Raw genomic sequence first — 17,306 nt, 5'->3', positions numbered from 1 at the left:
GCTGATGTTGTTGCTGATCTCCTCGAAGTATTTCTTGGGCAAAGTCCTGGGGAAGGAGGAGAACTTCCTTGGATGAGTCCCCCCGGGATGCAGATCAACTTGGGGAACCCCTCCCCCCCCCTCAAGGAGGAGCAGTCACCTCTTTGTCCCCAGTTTGGAGCCTCCCAGCCCTATCCAGCTGCCGACCTTCTCCCAGCTGATCTCTTCCACCTTGGGGGGGGAAGCAGCAGGTTAGAGAGGGGCAGGAGAAGGCTTTTGGGGTGCAGCAGCCTTGCCATGACCACGTTGGGGGGCATCCTGGTGCCACTCAGGCTGGGGGACAACAGGGAGGTGAATCATGGTGGGGTTGGGGTGGTGAAGCAAAGGTCTGGCTGGGGGCAGGGCTGGAGTCCTCATCCCTGGAGGGGTTTCAGAGCCCTGGAGATGTGGTGCTGAGGGCCAGGGCTTGGTGGTGCCCTGGCAGGGCTGGGTCAAGGGCTGGACTGGGTGAGCTTGGAGGTCTTTTCCCAACCCAATTCCATGGTTCTATGATTGGACATTTAGGGCTGGGCTGGCCTCAGATGTTGGTCTGCAGCAGTTCCTCCTCGGTGGGTCCATGACCACCACTGCCTCTGGCCCTAGAGAGCTCCACCAGCAGCTGGCACTCATCACCTGCTGGCTGGAGGTCCCTTCCAGCTGGACTATGTCCTGTCACAGCCTGGGTTGTGCTGAAGAGACCTTGAGAGGTCCTCTGGTCCAACCCCCTGGGGAGTGAGGGACAGCCTCAGCTCAGAGCCCCACACAGCCTGACCTGGAAGGCTCCCAGGGAGGGGGCAGAGAGCTGCACAACCACTTGGGGTGGAAGAGACCTTGAAGATGATCCAGGCCAAGCCTCACCCCAGCACTGTCCCAGGGCACCGCCAAGCCCTGGCCCTCAGCACCACAGCTGCAGGGCTGGGGAACCCCTCCAGGCCTGGGGACACCACCAGCACCTCCCTGGGCAGCCTGGGCCAGGCTTGCAGAACCCTTCCAGGGCAGAAGTTTCTCCTCAGGGCCAAGCTGAGCCTGCCCTGGGGCAGCCTGAGGCCATCTCCTCTGCTCCTGGCCCTTGGCCCCAGAGCCCAACCCCCCCTGGCTCCAGGCTCCTCTCAGGCACTTGCAGGGAGCCAGGAGGTCTCCCCTCAGCCTCCTCTCCTCCAGCCTCAACCCCCCCAGCTCCCTCAGCTGCTCCTCCCCAGCCCTCTCCCCCAGCCCCCTCCCCAGCTCCCTTGCCCTTCCCTGGCCCTGCTGCAGCCCTCCTGGCCCTGAGGAGCCCAAGGCTGCCCCCAGGCTGCCAGCTGTGCCCCCCCAGTGCCCAGCCCAGGGGCAGCATCCCTGCCCTGCTGCTGCTGCTGCCCAGTGAGGAGCCCAGCCCTGACCCCCCCCCTCTGGGCACCCTGGCTCAGGGTCTCACCACCCTCAGGGTAAAGAGCTGTTCCCTCCTGCCTGGTTTAAAGCCATTGTCCCCCCTGCCACCGCTGCCCCTCCCCAGCTCGAAGTCCTGCAAGGCTCCCAGGAGGTCTCCCTGGATCCTCCTCCCCTCCAAGGCTGAAGGACCCCAACCCTCCCAGCCTGGCTCCGCAGCAGAGCTCCTCCAGCCCTTGCATCACCTCCGCAGCCTCCTCTGGCCTCGCTCCATCCCACCCACGACCTTCTCCACGCCCCCTGCGTCCACGCAGCTGTGGCTAAAGCATTGGGGTGGGGGTGGGGGGTGGGGGTGGGGTCACCTCCTGCCCCGCCCCCAGGAGCTCACCTGGCCGAGGGCCAGCCCCTCGAAGCCGTCGTGCACGGCCAGCATGCGGTGCCCATGGATGAGGCCAATCCTCACGGTGGACCTCACAGCTGCGTTCATGCCAGCGGCCGGAGCCCCCACGTTGAGCACTGCCAGGGTGTGGCCACTCTGCGGGCACCAAGGGACAGGCCTGGGGGCGCTGCCAGGCGGCGGGCGGGGGCCTGGGTGCCCAGCAGAGGGTGGGGGCCTGGGTGCCAGGCTGCAGATGGGTGCCAGGCAGTGGGTGGGTGCCAGGCTGCAGATGGATGCCAGGCAGTGGGTGGGTGCCAGGCTGCAGATGGGTGCCAGGCAGTGGGTGGGTGCCTAACTTCAGGGGGGTGCCTGACTGCAGGTGGGTGCCAGGCTGAGGGTGGGTGCCTGGCTGAGGGTGCGTGCCAGGCTGTGGGTGGGTGCCAGGCTGGGGGTGGGTGCCTGGCTGCAGGTGGGTGCCTGGCTGAGGGTGGGTGCCAGGCTGGGGGTGGGTGCCTGGCTGGGGGTGGGTGGGTGCCTGGCTGTGGGTGGGTGCCTGGCTGCGGGTGGGTGCCAGGCTGTGGGTGGGTGCCAGGCTGGGGGTGGGTGGGTGCCTGGCTGGGGGTGGGTGCCAGGCTGGGGGTGGGTGCCTGGCTGGGGGTGGGTGCCAGGCTGCGGGTGGGTGCCAGGCTGAGGGTGGGTGCCTGGCTGGGGGTGGGTGCCTGGCTGAGGGTGGGTGCCAGGCTGAGGGTGGGTGCCAGGCTGCGGGTGGGTGCCTGGCTGGGGGTGGGTGCCAGGCTGAGGGTGGGTGCCAGGCTGGGGGTGGGTGCCAGGCTGGGGGTGGGTGCCTGGCTGTGGGTGGGTGCCAGGCTGGGGGTGGGTGCCAGGCTGGGGGTGGGTGCCAGGCAGAGGGTGGATGCCAGGCTGTGGGTAGGTACCAGGCAGAAGGCAGGTGCCTGGCTGCAGGTGGGTGCCAGGCAGTGGGTGGGTGCCAGGCAGAGGGTGGGTACCAGGCAGCGGGAAGGTGCCAGGCTGCAGGTGAATGGCAGGCAGTGGGTGGGTGCCAGGCAGAGGGTGGGTGCCAGGCTGCATGTGGGTGCCAGGCAGAGGGTAGGTGCCAGGTTGCGGGTAGGTACCAGGCTGCGGGTGGGTGCCAGGCTGCAGGTGGGTGCCAGGCTGCAGGTAGGTACCAGGCAGTGGGTGGGTGCCAGGCTGCGGGTGGATGCCAGGCAGAGGGTAGGTACCAGGCAGTGGGTGGGTGCCAGGCAGAGGGTAGGTACCAGGCAGTGGGTGGGTGCCAGGCTGCAGGTGGGTGCCAGGCTGCAGGTGGGTGCCTGGCTGAGGGTGGGTGCCAGGCAGAGGGTAGGTACCAGGCAGTGGGTGGGTGCCAGGCTGTGGGTGGGTGCCAGGCTGCAGGTGGATGCCAGGCAGTGGGTGGGTGCCAGGCTGCAGGTGGGTGCCAGGCTGCAGGTGGATGCCAGGCAGTGGGTGGGTGCCAGGCTGCAGGTAGGTGCCAGGCAGTGGGTGGATGCCAGGCTGCAGGTAGGTACCAGGCAGTGGGTGGGTGCCAGGCTGCCATACCTTGGTGGAGGGCGGGCGGATGTGTGCCAGCAGCTTGTAGACGTTCCAGTTGTTCTGGAAGCTCCTACAGAGAGGAGGAAGAGGAGGAGGAAGGAAGGGGTAGGGTGGCGGCTGGAGATCCCCAGAGGGGTGGTCTGGAGCCCCGGGGTGGGGGTGCCCGGGGTGGGGGTGCCCGGGGTGGGGGTGCCCGGGGTGGGGGTGCCCGGGCGCAGAGCCTCACCTGCCCCTCAGCCTCAGGGCATCTTCGAAGCGTCCTTCGTTCATCGCCGTGGTCACATCCTTGGTCTGTGGGGAGCAGAGGTTGGGGTGGTGTGGGGGGGAGGGGTTTGTGCTGCCCTGGGGGGCTGGGGGGGTGTTGTGTTGTACCCCTCAAGAAGGTTGGGAGCCCGAGGGGTGGTCCCGAGGGTCCTGGAGCCGCCCTGCCCTCACTCACCACCTGCACACACTCCATCAGCGGCAGCCGCACAGCCTGGTTCCCGGACAGGCTGACCACGCAGGCAGGGGTGTCCGGGGTGCCCTCCAGCAGGGCCATCACCGCCTCCACCCCCATCCTGCTGCCCTGGGGGACAGCACAGGGACAGGGACAAGGTCAGCGCCCAGCCTGCTGCCCTGGGGGACAGCACAGGGACAGCGACAAGGTCAGCGCCCAGCCTGCTGCCCTGGGGGACAGCACAGGGACAGCGACAAGGTCAGCGCCCAGCCTGCTGCCCTGGGGGACAGCGACAGGGACAGCGACAAGGTCAGCGCCCAGCCTGCTGCCCTGGGGGACAGCGACAGGGACAGGGACAAGGTCAGCGCCCAGCCTGCTGCCCTGGGGGACAGCACAGGGACAGCGACAAGGTCAGCGCCCAGCCTGCTGCCCTGGGGGACAGCACAGGGACAGCGACAAGGTCAGCGCCCAGCCTGCTGCCCTGGGGGACAGCGACAGGGACAGGGACAAGGTCAGCACAGAGCCTGCTGCCCTGGGGGACAGCACAGGGACAGCGACAAGGTCAGCGCCCAGCCTGCTGCCCTGGGGGACAGCGACAGGGACAGCGACAAGGTCAGCACAGAGCCTGCTGCCCTGGGGGACAGCACAGGGACAGCGACAAGGTCAGCGCCCAGCCTGCTGCCCTGGGGGACAGCACAGGGACAGCGACAAGGTCAGCGCCCAGCCTGCTGCCCTGGGGGACAGCACAGGGACAGCGACAAGGTCAGCGCCCAGCCTGCTGCCCTGGGGGACAGCGACAGGGACAGCGACAAGGTCAGCGCCCAGCCTGCTGCCCTGGGGGACAGCGACAGGGACAGGATCAGGATCTATCTGGCTGCCCTAGGGGACAGGATCAGGGACAAGGACACGGACAGGGACAGGGTCGGGGACGGGACAGGGACAAGGTCAGCGCCCAGCCTGCTGCCCTGGGGGACAGCACAGGGACAGCGACAAGGTCAGCACAGAGCCTGCTGCCCTGGGGGACAGCGACAGGGACAGCGACAAGGTCAGCACCCAGCCTGCTGCCCTGGGGGACAGCACAGGGACAGCGACAAGGTCAGCACAGAGCCTGCTGCCCTGGGGGACAGCGACAGGGACAGCGACAAGGTCAGCACCCAGCCTGCTGCCCTGGGGGACAGCGACAGGGACAGGGACAAGGTCAGCACAGAGCCTGCTGCCCTGGGGGACAGCGACAGGGACAGCGACAAGGTCAGCACCCAGCCTGCTGCCCTGGGGGACAGCGACAGGGACAGCGACAAGGTCAGCACCCAGCCTGCTGCCCTGGGGGACAGCGACAGGGACAGCGACAAGGTCAGCGCCCAGCCTGCTGCCCTGGGGGACAGCACAGGGACAGCGACAAGGTCAGCACAGAGCCTGCTGCCCTGGGGGACAGCGACAGGGACAGCGACAAGGTCAGCGCCCAGCCTGCTGCCCTGGGGGACAGCACAGGGACAGGATCAGGATCTATCTGGCTGCCCTAGGGGACAGGATCAGGGACAAGGACACGGACAGGGACAGGGTCGGGGACGGGACAGGGACAAGGTCAGCACCCAGCCTGCTGCCTTGGGGGACAGCGACAGGGACAGCGACAAGGTCAGCACCCAGCCTGCTGCCCTGGGGGACAGCGACAGGGACAGGGACAGGATCAGGATCAGGATCTATCTGGCTGCCCTAGGGGACAGGATCAGGGACAAGGACACAGACAGGGACAGGGTCAGGGTCAGGGACAGGGACAGAGAAGGTCAGCACCCATTCTGCTGCCCTGTTGGGACAGGGACAGGGACAAGGTCAGCACCCAGCCTGCTGCCCTGGGGGGGACAGGACAGGAACGGGGACAGGCACAAGGTCAAGAGCCCTCTGGCTGCCCTAGGGGACAGGAATGGGGACAGGAAGAGGGTCAGGATCCATCTGGCTGTCCTGGGGGACAGGGATGAGGATGGGGACAGGGATGGGGATAGGGTCAGGACCCATCTGGCTCTCACAGGGGACAGGGATGAGGATGGGGACAGGGATGGGGATAGGGTCAGGATCCATCTGGCTCTCACAGAGGACAGGGATGAGGATGGGGACAGGGTCAGGACCCATCTGGCTCTCACAGGGGACAGGGATGAGGATGGGGACAGGGATGGGGACGAGGTCAGGATCCATCTGGCTCTCACAGGGGACAGGGATGAGGATGGGGACAGGGATGGGGACGAGGTCAGGATCCATCTGGCTCTCACAGGGGACAGGAATGGGGACAGGAAGAGGGTCAGGATCCATCTGGCTGTCCTGGGGGACAGGGATGAGGATGGGGACAGGGATGGGGATAGGGTCAGGACCCATCTGGCTCTCACAGGGGACAGGAATGGGGACAGGAAGAGGGTCAGGATCCATCTGGCTGTCCTGGGGGACAGGGATGAGGATGGGGACAGGGATGGGGATAGGGTCAGGACCCATCTGGCTCTCACAGGGGACAGGAATGGGGACAGGAAGAGGGTCAGGATCCATCTGGCTGTCCTGGGGGACAGGGATGAGGATGGGGACAGGGATGGGGATAGGGTCAGGACCCATCTGGCTCTCACAGGGGACAGGGATGAGGATGGGGACAGGGATGGGGATAGGGTCAGGATCCATCTGGCTCTCACAGGGGACAGGGATGAGGATGGGGACAGGGATGGGGATAGGGTCAGGACCCATCTGGCTCTCACAGGGGACAGGGATGAGGATGGGGACAGGGATGGGGACGAGGTCAGGATCCATCTGGCTCTCACAGGGGACAGGGATGAGGATGGGGACAGGGATGGGGATAGGGTCAGGACCCATCTGGCTCTCACAGGGGACAGGGTTGAGGATGGGGACAGGGATGGGGACGAGGTCAGGATCCATCTGGCTCTCACAGGGGACAGGGATGAGGATGGGGACAGGGATGGGGATAGGGTCAGGACCCATCTGGCTCTCACAGGGGACAGGGATGAGGATGGGGACAGGGATGGGGACAGGAAGAGGGTCAGGATCCATCTGGCTGTCCTGGGGGACAGGGATGAGGATGGGGACAGGGATGGGGATAGGGTCAGGACCCATCTGGCTCTCACAGGGGACAGGGTTGAGGATGGGGACCGGGATGGGGATAGGGTCAGGACCCATCTGGCTCTCACAGGGGACAGGGATGAGGATGGGGACAGGGATGGGGATGAGGTCAGGATCCATCTGGCTGTCCTGGGGGACAGGGATGAGGATGGGGACAGGGATGGGGATAGGGTCAGGATCCATCTGGCTCTCACAGGGGACAGGGATGAGGATGGGGACAGGGATGGGGATAGGGTCAGGATCCATCTGGCTCTCACAGGGGACAGGGATGAGGATGGGGACAGGGATGGGGATAGGGTCAGGACCCATCTGGCTCTCACAGGGGACAGGGATGAGGATGGGGACAGGGATGGGGATAGGGTCAGGACCCATCTGGCTCTCACAGGGGACAGGGATGGGGACAGGGATGGGGATAGGGTCAGGACCCATCTGGCTCTCACAGAGGACAGGGATGAGGATGGGGACAGGGATGGGGATGAGGTCAGGATCCATCTGGCTCTCACAGGGGACAGGGTTGAGGATGGGGACAGGGATGGGGACGAGGTCAGGACCCATCTGGCTCTCACAGGGGACAGGGATGAGGATGGGGACAGGGATGGGGACGAGGTCAGGATCCATCTGGCTCTCACAGGGGACAGGGATGAGGATGGGGACAGGGATGGGGAGGAGGTCAGGACCCATCTGGCTCTCACAGGGGACAGGGATGGGGATAGGGTCAGGACCCATCTGGCTGTCCTGTGGGACAGGGATGAGGATGGGGACAGGGATGGGGATAGGGTCAGGACCCATCTGGCTCTCACAGGGGACAGGGATGAGGATGGGGACAGGGATGGGGAGGAGGTCAGGACCCATCTGGCTCTCACAGGGGACAGGGATGAGGATGGGGACAGGGATGGGGACGAGGTCAGGATCCATCTGGCTCTCACAGGGGACAGGGATGAGGATGGGGACAGGGATGGGGACGAGGTCAGGACCCATCTGGCTCTCACAGGGGACAGGGATGGGGATAGGGTCAGGACCCATCTGGCTGTCCTGTGGGACAGGGATGAGGATGGGGACAGGGATGGGGATAGGGTCAGGACCCATCTGGCTCTCACAGGGGACAGGGATGAGGATGGGGACAGGGATGGGGAGGAGGTCAGGACCCATCTGGCTCTCACAGGGGACAGGGATGAGGATGGGGACAGGGATGGGGACGAGGTCAGGATCCATCTGGCTCTCACAGGGGACAGGGATGAGGATGGGGACAGGGATGGGGACGAGGTCAGGACCCATCTGGCTGCCCTGTGGGGCCGGGGCCGGGGCCAGTCCCCTCCTCCTTGCCCCTGGGGCGGGCTGGGAGCTGCCTACCAGGATGCGGTCGAAGGCCGAGGGGGTTCCCCCGCGCTGGACGTGGCCCAGGATGGTGACTCGAGTGTCGTAGCCCAGGCGCTTCACCACCAGCTGCAAGGCAAGGGGGGGAGGGGGGGCTGGGGCCGGCTGTGCTGGGGGGGGCTGGGAAAGAGTTAACAAAAGGGGGGCACGACCCCCCCCCCCCCCCCGCCCCCGGCCCCTCCCCCCAGCCCCTCTGGCTCCCTGCTCACGGTTTTGATGTCCTCCGAGGTGATGGCCCTGCCGTGCCTGTCGATGGCTCCTTCGGCCACGATGATGATGTTCAGCCTGGAGCCACCCAGGCGGGTCTGGAGCAGGGACGGGAGGGTGACCGCGGGGACAGGGGGCGGCAGCGCGGCGGGGAGGATGAGGATGGGGGTGGCAGTGGGGGGTGGGGGATGAGGATGGGGGTGGGGGGTGAGGATGGAGATGAGGGGTGATGATGATGGGGATGGGGGGTGATGAGGAGGATGAAGATGGGGGTAGGGGGAGATGATGAGGCTGCAGATGGGGGTAGGGGGAGATGATGAGGATGATGATGGGGGTAGGGGGAGATGATGAGGATGATGATGGGGGTAGGGGGAGATGATGAGGATGATGATGGGGGTAGGGGGAGATGAGGAGGCTGCAGATGGGGGTAGGGGGAGATGATGAGGATGCAGATGGGGGTAGGGGGAGATGATGAGGATGCAGATGGGGGTAGGGGGAGATGATGAGGATGATGATGGGGATGATGATGAGGGGGATGAAGATGGGGATGGGGAGCGATGATGATGAGGGTGATGACGGGGATAGGAGTTGAGGATGAAGATGAGGGATGGTGATGGGGGGTAGAGGATGCTGAAGAGGATGCTGATGGGGATGGAGGATGCTGATGGGGATGGGGGGATGAAGACAGGGCCAAGACACCCTCTGGAGCCCCCCTGCCCCCCACCTCGGTGAGCCTGCGGCACAGGTGGTCTTCCCAGTCGTCCTCCGGGGGGGACTCAGGGATGAAGACCCAGTCGGCCCCACAGGCCAGGGCGGTGATGAGCGCCAGGTAGCTGCAAATGGGGTGAAAAGAGCCTGGTTTGGGGCTCCCCCGGCCGCGGCGTGCGGGCAGCAGCCCCTGGGTGGCGCCGGCAGGAACCTACCCGCAGTGGCGTCCCATCACCTCCAGCACGAAGGTCCTCTGGTGGCTGCGGGAGACACCGAGTCGGACCCCGAGGCGGCCCTCGGGTGGGCGAGAGGGAGGGGAGGGCTGGTGGGCAAAGAGGGCTGCGGAGGGTGCCCAGGGGCTGGCAGAGAGGGCTGGGGGTGGGCAGAGAGGGCTGCGGGAGGTGCCCAGGGGCTGGCAGAGAGGGCTGGGGGTGGGCAGAGAGGGCTGCGGGAGGTGCCCAGGGGCAGGGGGTGGGCAGAGGGGGCTGCGGGGGGTGCCCAGGGGCTGGGGGTGGGCAGAGGGGGCTGCGGGAGGTGCCCAGGGGCTGGGGGTGGGCAGAGGGGGCTGCGGGGGGTGCCCAGGGGCTGGGGGTGGGCAGAGGGGGCTGCGGGAGGTGCCCAGGGGCTGGGGGTGGGCAGAGGGGGCTGCGGGAGGTGCCCAGGGGCTGGGGGTGGGCAGAGGGGGCTGCGGGAGGTGCCCAGGGGCTGGGGGTGGGCAGAGGGGGCTGCAGGGGGTGCCCAGGGGCTGGGGGTGGGCAGAGAGGGCTGCGGGAGGTGCCCAGGGGCTGGGGGTGGGCAGAGGGGGCTGCGGGGGGTGCCCAGGGGCTGGGGGTGGGCAGAGGGGGCTGCGGGGGGTGCCCAGGGGCTGGGGGTGGGCAGAGGGGGCTGGGGGTGGTCAGAGGGGGCTGCGGGGGGTGCCCAGGGGCTGGGGGTGGGCAGAGGGGGCTGCAGGGGGTGCCCAGGGGCTGGGGGTGGGCAGAGGGGGCTGCGGGGGGTGCCCAGGGGCTGGGGGTGGGCAGAGGGGGCTGGGGGTGGTCAGGGGGGGGCTGCGGGGGGGTGCCCAGGGGCTGGGGGTGGGCAGAGGGGGCTGCGGGGGGGTGCCCAGGGGCTGGGGGTGGGCAGAGGGGGCTGCGGGGGGTGCCCAGGGGCTGGGGGTGGTCAGAGGGGGCTGCGGGGGGTGCCCAGGGGCTGGGGGCGGTGCCCAGGTCACCTCTGCGCCGTGGTGGTGATGGCATCGACGATCTCCATGATGCGGTGCAGGGCGGAGTCGGTGCCGATGGTCATGTCGGTGCCGCAGAAGTCGTTGTCGATGGAGCCGACCATGCCCACGATGTTCAGGTAGCTGGAGAGCTTCGCCTCCTCCGCCGTGATGCTCCCTGCCCCCCGGGCACCAGACCCCCGCCTTGGGCCCCTGGGCACAGCCCCAGAGATCCCCACTCCAAAACACCCCAAACTTGACCCAGCCTCCTCCAACCTTGACCCAACCTGCCCAACCTAGACCCAACCACCCCAACCTAGACCCAACCTGCCCAACCTAGACCCAACCACCTCAACCTAGACCCAACCACCCCAACCTTGACCCAGCCTCCCCAAGCTAGATCCAACCACCCCAACCTTGACCCAACCACCTCAACCTAGACCCAACCTCCCCAACCTTGACCCAACCTCCCCAACCTAGATCCAACCACCCCAACCTTGACTCAACCTCCCCAACCTAGATCCAATCACCCCAACCTTGACCCAACATCCCCAACCTTGACCCAACCACCCCAACCTAGATCCAACCACCCCAACCTAGATCCAACCTGCCCAACCTAGACCCAACCTGCCCAAACTTGATCCAATCACCCCAACCTTGACCCAACCTCCCCAACCTTGACCCAACCTCCCCAACCTTGACCCAACCACCCCAACCTTGACCCAACCTCCCCAACCTTGACCCAACCTCCCCAGTCTTGACCCAACCACCCCAACCTTGACCCAACCACACCTACCTTGTCCCAACCTTCCCAATATTGACTCAGCCACCCCAGTCTTGACCCAACCCCTCCAACTTTGACCCAACCTTGACCCAACCACACCTACCTTGACCCATCCTGCCCAACCTTGACCCATCCTGCCCAACCTTGACCCAACCACCCCCAACCTTGACCCAGTCTCCCCAATCTTGACCCAACCTGCCCAACCTAAACCCAACCACCCCAATCTTGACCCATCCTGCCCAACCTTGACCCAACCACCCCTACCTTGTCCCAACCACCCCAATCTTGACCCAACCTCCCCAACCTTGACCCAACCCTCCCAATCTTGACCCAACCTCCCCAACCTTGACCCCACCACCTCAACCCTGACCCAACCTGCCCAGTCTTGACCCAATGACCCCAATCTTAACCTAACCTCCCCAACCTTGACCCAGCCACCCCAACCTTGACCCAACCTCCCCAACCTTGACCCAACCTCCCCAACATAGATCCAACCACCCCAACCTAGACCCAACCTGCCCAACCTAGACCCAACCTGCCCAACCTTGACCCAACCTCCCCAACCTAGACCCAACCTGCCCAACCTAGACCCAACCTGCCCAACCTTGACCCAACCTGCCCAACCTAGACCCAACCTCCCCAACCTAGACCCAACCTGCCCAACCTAGACCCAACCTCCCCAACCTTGACCCAACCTGCCCAACCTAGACCCAACCTGCCCAACCTAGACCCAACCACCTCAACCTAGATCCAACCACCCCCAACCTTGGCCCAACCTCCCCAATCTTGACCCAACCTGCCCAACCTAGACCCAACCTTGACCCAACCTGCCCAACCTGCCCAACCTAGACCCAACCACCCCCAACCTTGGCCCAACCTCCCCAACCTAGATCCAACCACCCCAACCTAGACCCAACCTGCCCAACCTAGACCCAACCTGCCCAACCTTGACCCAACCTCCCCAACCTAGACCCAACCTCCCCAACCTAGACCCAACCTGCCCAACCTAGACCCAACCTGCCCAACCTAGACCCAACCTGCCCAACCTAGACCCAACCTCCCCAACCTTGACCCAACCTGCCCAACCTAGACCCAACCTGCCCAACCTAGACCCAACCACCCCAACCTAGATCCAACCACCCCAACCTAGACCCAACCACCTCAACCTAGACCCAACCTGCCCAACCTAGACCCAACCTGCCCAACCTAGACCCAACCACCCCCAACCTAGACCCAACCACCCCAACCTAGATCCAACCACCCCAACCTAGACCCAACCACTCCAACCTTGAACCAATCTCCCCAACCTTCACCCAACCATCTCAACCTTGTCCCAACCTCCCCAACCTTGACCCACCCCCCCCCCCCAAGTCTGACCTTGATCCCCTTTCTCCTCTCACCCCACCAATGAGATCCAGGACGTACGGGGCCCCTCCCCAGCCCCCCCGTACCTGCTTTCTGCAGCTCGGCCAGGAGGCTGCTCCACTCGGCGCGGAAGGTGTCGGCGCCGGTGAGGCTGCCGTCGCCGCCGATGACGCACAGGTTGGTGATCCTGCGCTTCACCAGGTTCTGGGCGGCCTTCAGGCGGCCCTCGCGGGTGCGGAAGTCCTGGCAGCGGGCGCTGCCGATGACGGTGCCCCCCTGCGCGGGCACGGCGCGGGCGGCGGGTCGGTGCCCCGGCCGGCCAGCGGAGCGGCCGGCAGCCAGCTGGCTTCTCCCTCTGCCCCGGCCATCAGCCACCCACCTTCATCCACCCATCTACCTGTCCATCCCTCCCTCCTTCCATCCCTGCCTTCCTCCCTCCTTCCATCTGCATCCATCTTCTTCATCCATCCATCCCTCCATCCTTCCCTCCCTCCCTTCAACCATCTTCTCCATTCATCCATCCATCCAGCCCTCCCTCCTTCCATCCCCCCCTCCTTCCATCCCCCCCTCCTTCCATCCCTCTTCCATCCCTCCCTTCCTCCATACATCCATCTGCATCCATCTTCTTCATCCATCCATCCATCCCTCCCTCCCTTCATCCATCTTCTTCATCCATCCATCCCTCCATCCTTCTCTCCCTCCCTTCAACCATCTTCTCCATTCATCCATCCATCCAGCCCTCCCTCCTTCCATCCCCCCCTCCTTCCATCCCTCTTCCATCTCTCCCTCCTTCCATCCCCCCCTCCTTCCATCCCTCTTCCATCTCTCCCTCCTTCCATCCCTCTTCCATCCCTCCCTTCCTCCCTCCATCCATCTGCATCCATCTTCTTCATCCATCCATCCCTCCATCCTTCCCTCCCTCCCTTCAACCATCTTCTCCATTCATCCATCCATCCAGCCCTCCCTCCTTCCATCCCCCCCTCCTTCCATCCCCCCCTCCTTCCATCCCTCTTCCATCCCTCCCTTCCTCCATACATCCATCTGCATCCATCTTCTTCATCCATCCATCCATCCCTCCCTCCCTTCATCCATCTTCTTCATCTATCCATCCCTCCATCCTTCCCTCCCTCCCTTCAACCATCTCCTCCATTCATCCATCCATCCAGCCCTCCCTCCTTCCATCCCCCCCTCCTTCCATCCCTCTTCCATCCCTCCCTTCCTCCCTCCATCCATCTGCATCCATCTTCTTCATCCATCCATCCCTCCATCCTTCCCTCCCTCCCTTCAACCATCTTCTCCATTCATCCATCCATCCAGCCCTCCCTCCTTCCATCCCCCCCTCCTTCCATCCCTCCCTCCTTCCATCCCTCCTTCCATCCCTCCCTTCCTCCATACATCCATCTGCATCCATCTTCTTCATCCATCCATCCATCCCTCCCTCCCTTCATCCATCTTCTTCATCTACCCATCCCTCCATCCATTCCTCCAGCCTCCATTCATCCTCTATCCATCCCTCCATCTACATCCATCCATCATCCCTCCATCCCTCCATCTTGTCCATCCCTCCCTCCCTCCATTTGCATCCATCTTCTTCACCCATCCATCCATTCATCCATCTTTTTCATCTATCCTTCCATCCATCTTCCCTCCATCCCTCCATCCATTCATCCATCCCTCCATCTTTCCATAAATCCATCTTGTCCATCCCTCCCTCCCTTCCTCCCTCCATCCATCTCCATCCATCTATCATCCATCCTCCATTCATCTTCTTCATCCATCTAACCATCCATCAACCATCTATCAACCATCCATCCGTCCATCCCTCCCTCCATCCATCCATCCATCCCCCATTCATCCTCTATCCATCACTCCATCTCCATCCATTCATCTTCTCCCTCCCTCCATCCGTCCATTTCCATCCATCTTCTTCATCTATCCATCCATCCTCCATCCATCATCCATCTTCTCCCTCCCTCCCTCTCTCCATCCATCCACCCACCCACCCATCCATCCCTCCCTCTCTCCTTCCCTCCCTCCTTCCCTTCCTCCCTCTATCCATCCATCTTCTCCATCCCTCCTTCCTTCCCTCCCTCCTTCCCTTCCTCCCTCTATCCATCCATCTTCTCCCTCCCTCCTTCCTTCCCTCTCTCAATCCATCCATCCACCCACCCACCCATCCATCCCTCCCTCTCTCCTTCCCTCCCTCCTTCCCTTCCTCCCTCTATCCATCCATCTTCTCCCTCCCTCCTTCCTTCCCTCCCTCCTTCCCTTCCTCCCTCTATCCATCCATCCATCTTCTCCCTCCCTCCTTCCTTTCCTCTCTCAATCCATCCATCCACCCATCCATCCCTCCATCCCTCCCTCTCTCCTTCCATCCCTCCCTCTTTCCTTCCCTCCCTCCCTCCTTCCCTTCCTCTCTCTGTCCATCCATCTCCTCTCTCCTTCCTTCCCTCTCTCCAGCCAGCCATCCCTCCCTCTCTCCTCCCCTCCCTCCCTCCTTCCCTCCCTCCCTCTGTCCATCCCTCTTCTCCCTCCATCCCTCCACCATCCACCACCTTCCTCTCCCTCCTTCCCCGCCTCCAGCCATGCCCTCAGCAGCTGGGGTGCCCTCCCCCTCCCTCCCCTTCCCCCCCAGCCCCTCCCTCACCAGCTGCAGCATCATGGAGACGCTCTCCCAGGTGGCCTCCTTGATGTTGTCTCCACCATCCACCAGCCCTTGGTAGCCCTGAGATTGGAGGTGGGGGGGTGGGGGGGGGGGGGTGACACACACATGATCACCCCCCACAAGCTTTTGGGGGGCGGGGGGGTACTGGGAGCACTGGGATGGGGGCTGGGCAGCACCCACCTCATGCACAAAGTAGACCTTGGCACCTGTGTAGATGCCAACCCTGACCACGGCGCGGACGGCCGCGTTCATGCCTGGGGGGGAGGGAAGGGCACAGAGTCACCCCTAGGACCTTGCCCCCCCCAGCCCCCCCCTCCAAGCCATCGTGGCCCCCCCACTTTGCTCGGTGTCACCCCACACCCCAACACCCCACACCCCCAACCCTTGACCCCCCTGGCATGGATCTGGCAGCTGCCAGAGGTTATTTTTGCCCTGCTGACATTTAAGGCACTGCCACATGACACCGGGCAGCGGCCTGGGGGGGAGGGGGAGCCCAGGGGAGACCACCGAGGCCCCCCCCCACCCCCCCCGGCATCTGGGGGGGTTCCTCCTCCTGCATCTGGGGTACCTCCACCCTTTCAGGTCCCCTCCAACATTTCAGGGCCCCTCTGTCCTTTCAGGTCTCCCCCAATGCCTTCAACTCCCCCCTACTCCTTCAGGTCCCTCCCTACATTCCAGCTCCCCCCTACTCCTCCAGGTCCCTCCCTACCTTTCAGGTCTCCCCCACTCCTTCAGGTCCCCCCAAACTTTCAGGTCCCCCCCACCCCTTCAGGTCCTCTCAAACCTTTCAGGTCCCCCCCACCCCTTCAGGTCTCCCCCTGCTCCTTCAGGTCTCCCCTATCTTTTCAGGTCCCCCCCCAAACTTTCAGGTCCCCTCTAACATTTCAGGTCCCCCCTCCAGCCCTTCAGGTCCCCCCCCGTCCCCGGGGGGGCCACCAGGCCACGTGCCAAGCTTTGGGCTGAATCCCTGCAGTTTTGGCCAATCCCAACCTTCCTCCCACACTGCTCCCAGTGCCAAGGAGCTGCCACCGACCCCTTACATCCCCCCTCCCCCCAATTTTGGCACCTCCCCCCCCTCTTCTTACACCCCCAAACCACCCCCCCCCCCCAGCGTCCTCCCCACCAAGGTCAAAATCGGCCGAGGGGCTTCCACCAGCTCCCAGAGTGCCATTTTCGACCGGTTTGGCCCCAAAATAGGACTCCTCTCCCAGCCCCCCTTCCCCCCCCCCGCTGCCGCCAGCAGTTTCGGGGTGTCCCTTACCCTGGGGGGTGTCTCTTACCCTGGGCATCCCCCCCCGAGGTGAGGACGGCGATGGCTTTGCCGACACCCAGGGTCTCGGCGTGTCCCGAGGGTCCGTGAGACATCTTCGGGGCTGCAGAAAGAGGGAAGCTGGGAAGCACCGGGAAGCACCGGGAAGCACCGGGAGGCACCGGGAGGCACCGGGAGGCACTGGGAAGCTCTGGGAAGCACTGGGAAGCACTGGGACGGGAAAGGCGAGAGGTGCCCCCGGCCCAGTGCCAGCTGCAGACTGCTGCCTCTCGCCTCCCGGTGTCCACATGGGGCCCCCCCGGGGGAGGGAGGGAGGGGCGGCCCCGCTGCGGGGTGGGGGGCAGGAGGGGGGTTGGTCTTGCAGGTACTGCTCTGATGCCCGGACTGGTGCCAGTCTGCCCTCTGTACTGGTGCCAGTCTGTCCATACTGGTGCCAGTCTGTCCTCCTTACTGGTGCCAGTCTGCTCTCCTTACTGGTGCCAGCCTGCCTTCCATACTGGTCCTGGTCTGCCTTCCTCACTGGTGCCAGTCTGCCCTCCCTACTGGTGCCAGTTTGTAGCTCCTCCGGGCTGCCAGTCTGTCTCCCATGCTGGTGCCAGTCAGTCCTCGCTGGTTCCAGTCTGCATATCCCTGCCCGGTGCCAGTCTGTCTTTACTGGTCCCAGTCTGCCCTCCCTGCTGGCACCAGTAAGGCACTGACCTGGAGGGTGCCCCCGGCTCGGGGCGGGGGGGAGGAAGAGGAGGAAGAGGAGGGCGGCGGCGAGGGAGAGGGCGGCGGAGAGCAGCAACCGCGAGGCTTCGGGGGACAGCTCCGGGACGGCCACCATCGCCCGCGGGCACCGGGCGGCTGCGGGGGGG

The 17,306-nt window shown here is 64.8% G+C and overlaps 1 protein-coding gene across 1 annotated transcript; it reads right to left on the bottom strand.

The window, feature by feature from the left end:
• Positions 1–3: 3 nt before the first annotated feature.
• Positions 4–15,433, bottom strand: LOC128899666 (ATP-dependent 6-phosphofructokinase, muscle type-like; the record flags this gene model as incomplete). The annotated part of the gene is made up of 14 exons (XM_054179333.1): positions 15,360–15,433; positions 15,162–15,239; positions 12,601–12,790; positions 10,378–10,543; positions 9,383–9,427; positions 9,184–9,292; positions 8,462–8,557; positions 8,229–8,321; positions 3,774–3,899; positions 3,561–3,625; positions 3,341–3,404; positions 1,772–1,918; positions 140–210; positions 4–46 (listed from the first exon to the last, which is right to left on the bottom strand). Coding segments are annotated over exons 1-14 (1,365 nt in total), but the record flags the coding sequence as incomplete, so codon positions are not given.
• Between the last annotated feature and the right edge of the window lie 1,873 nt (positions 15,434–17,306).

Source organism: Dryobates pubescens, unplaced genomic scaffold (assembly GCF_014839835.1).
Source record: "Dryobates pubescens isolate bDryPub1 unplaced genomic scaffold, bDryPub1.pri scaffold_121_arrow_ctg1, whole genome shotgun sequence".
Lineage (NCBI taxonomy): Eukaryota > Metazoa > Chordata > Aves > Piciformes > Picidae > Dryobates > Dryobates pubescens.
Note: the sequence above shows the minus strand (reverse complement) of the source record. Positions and strands in the feature narration are given on the sequence as shown.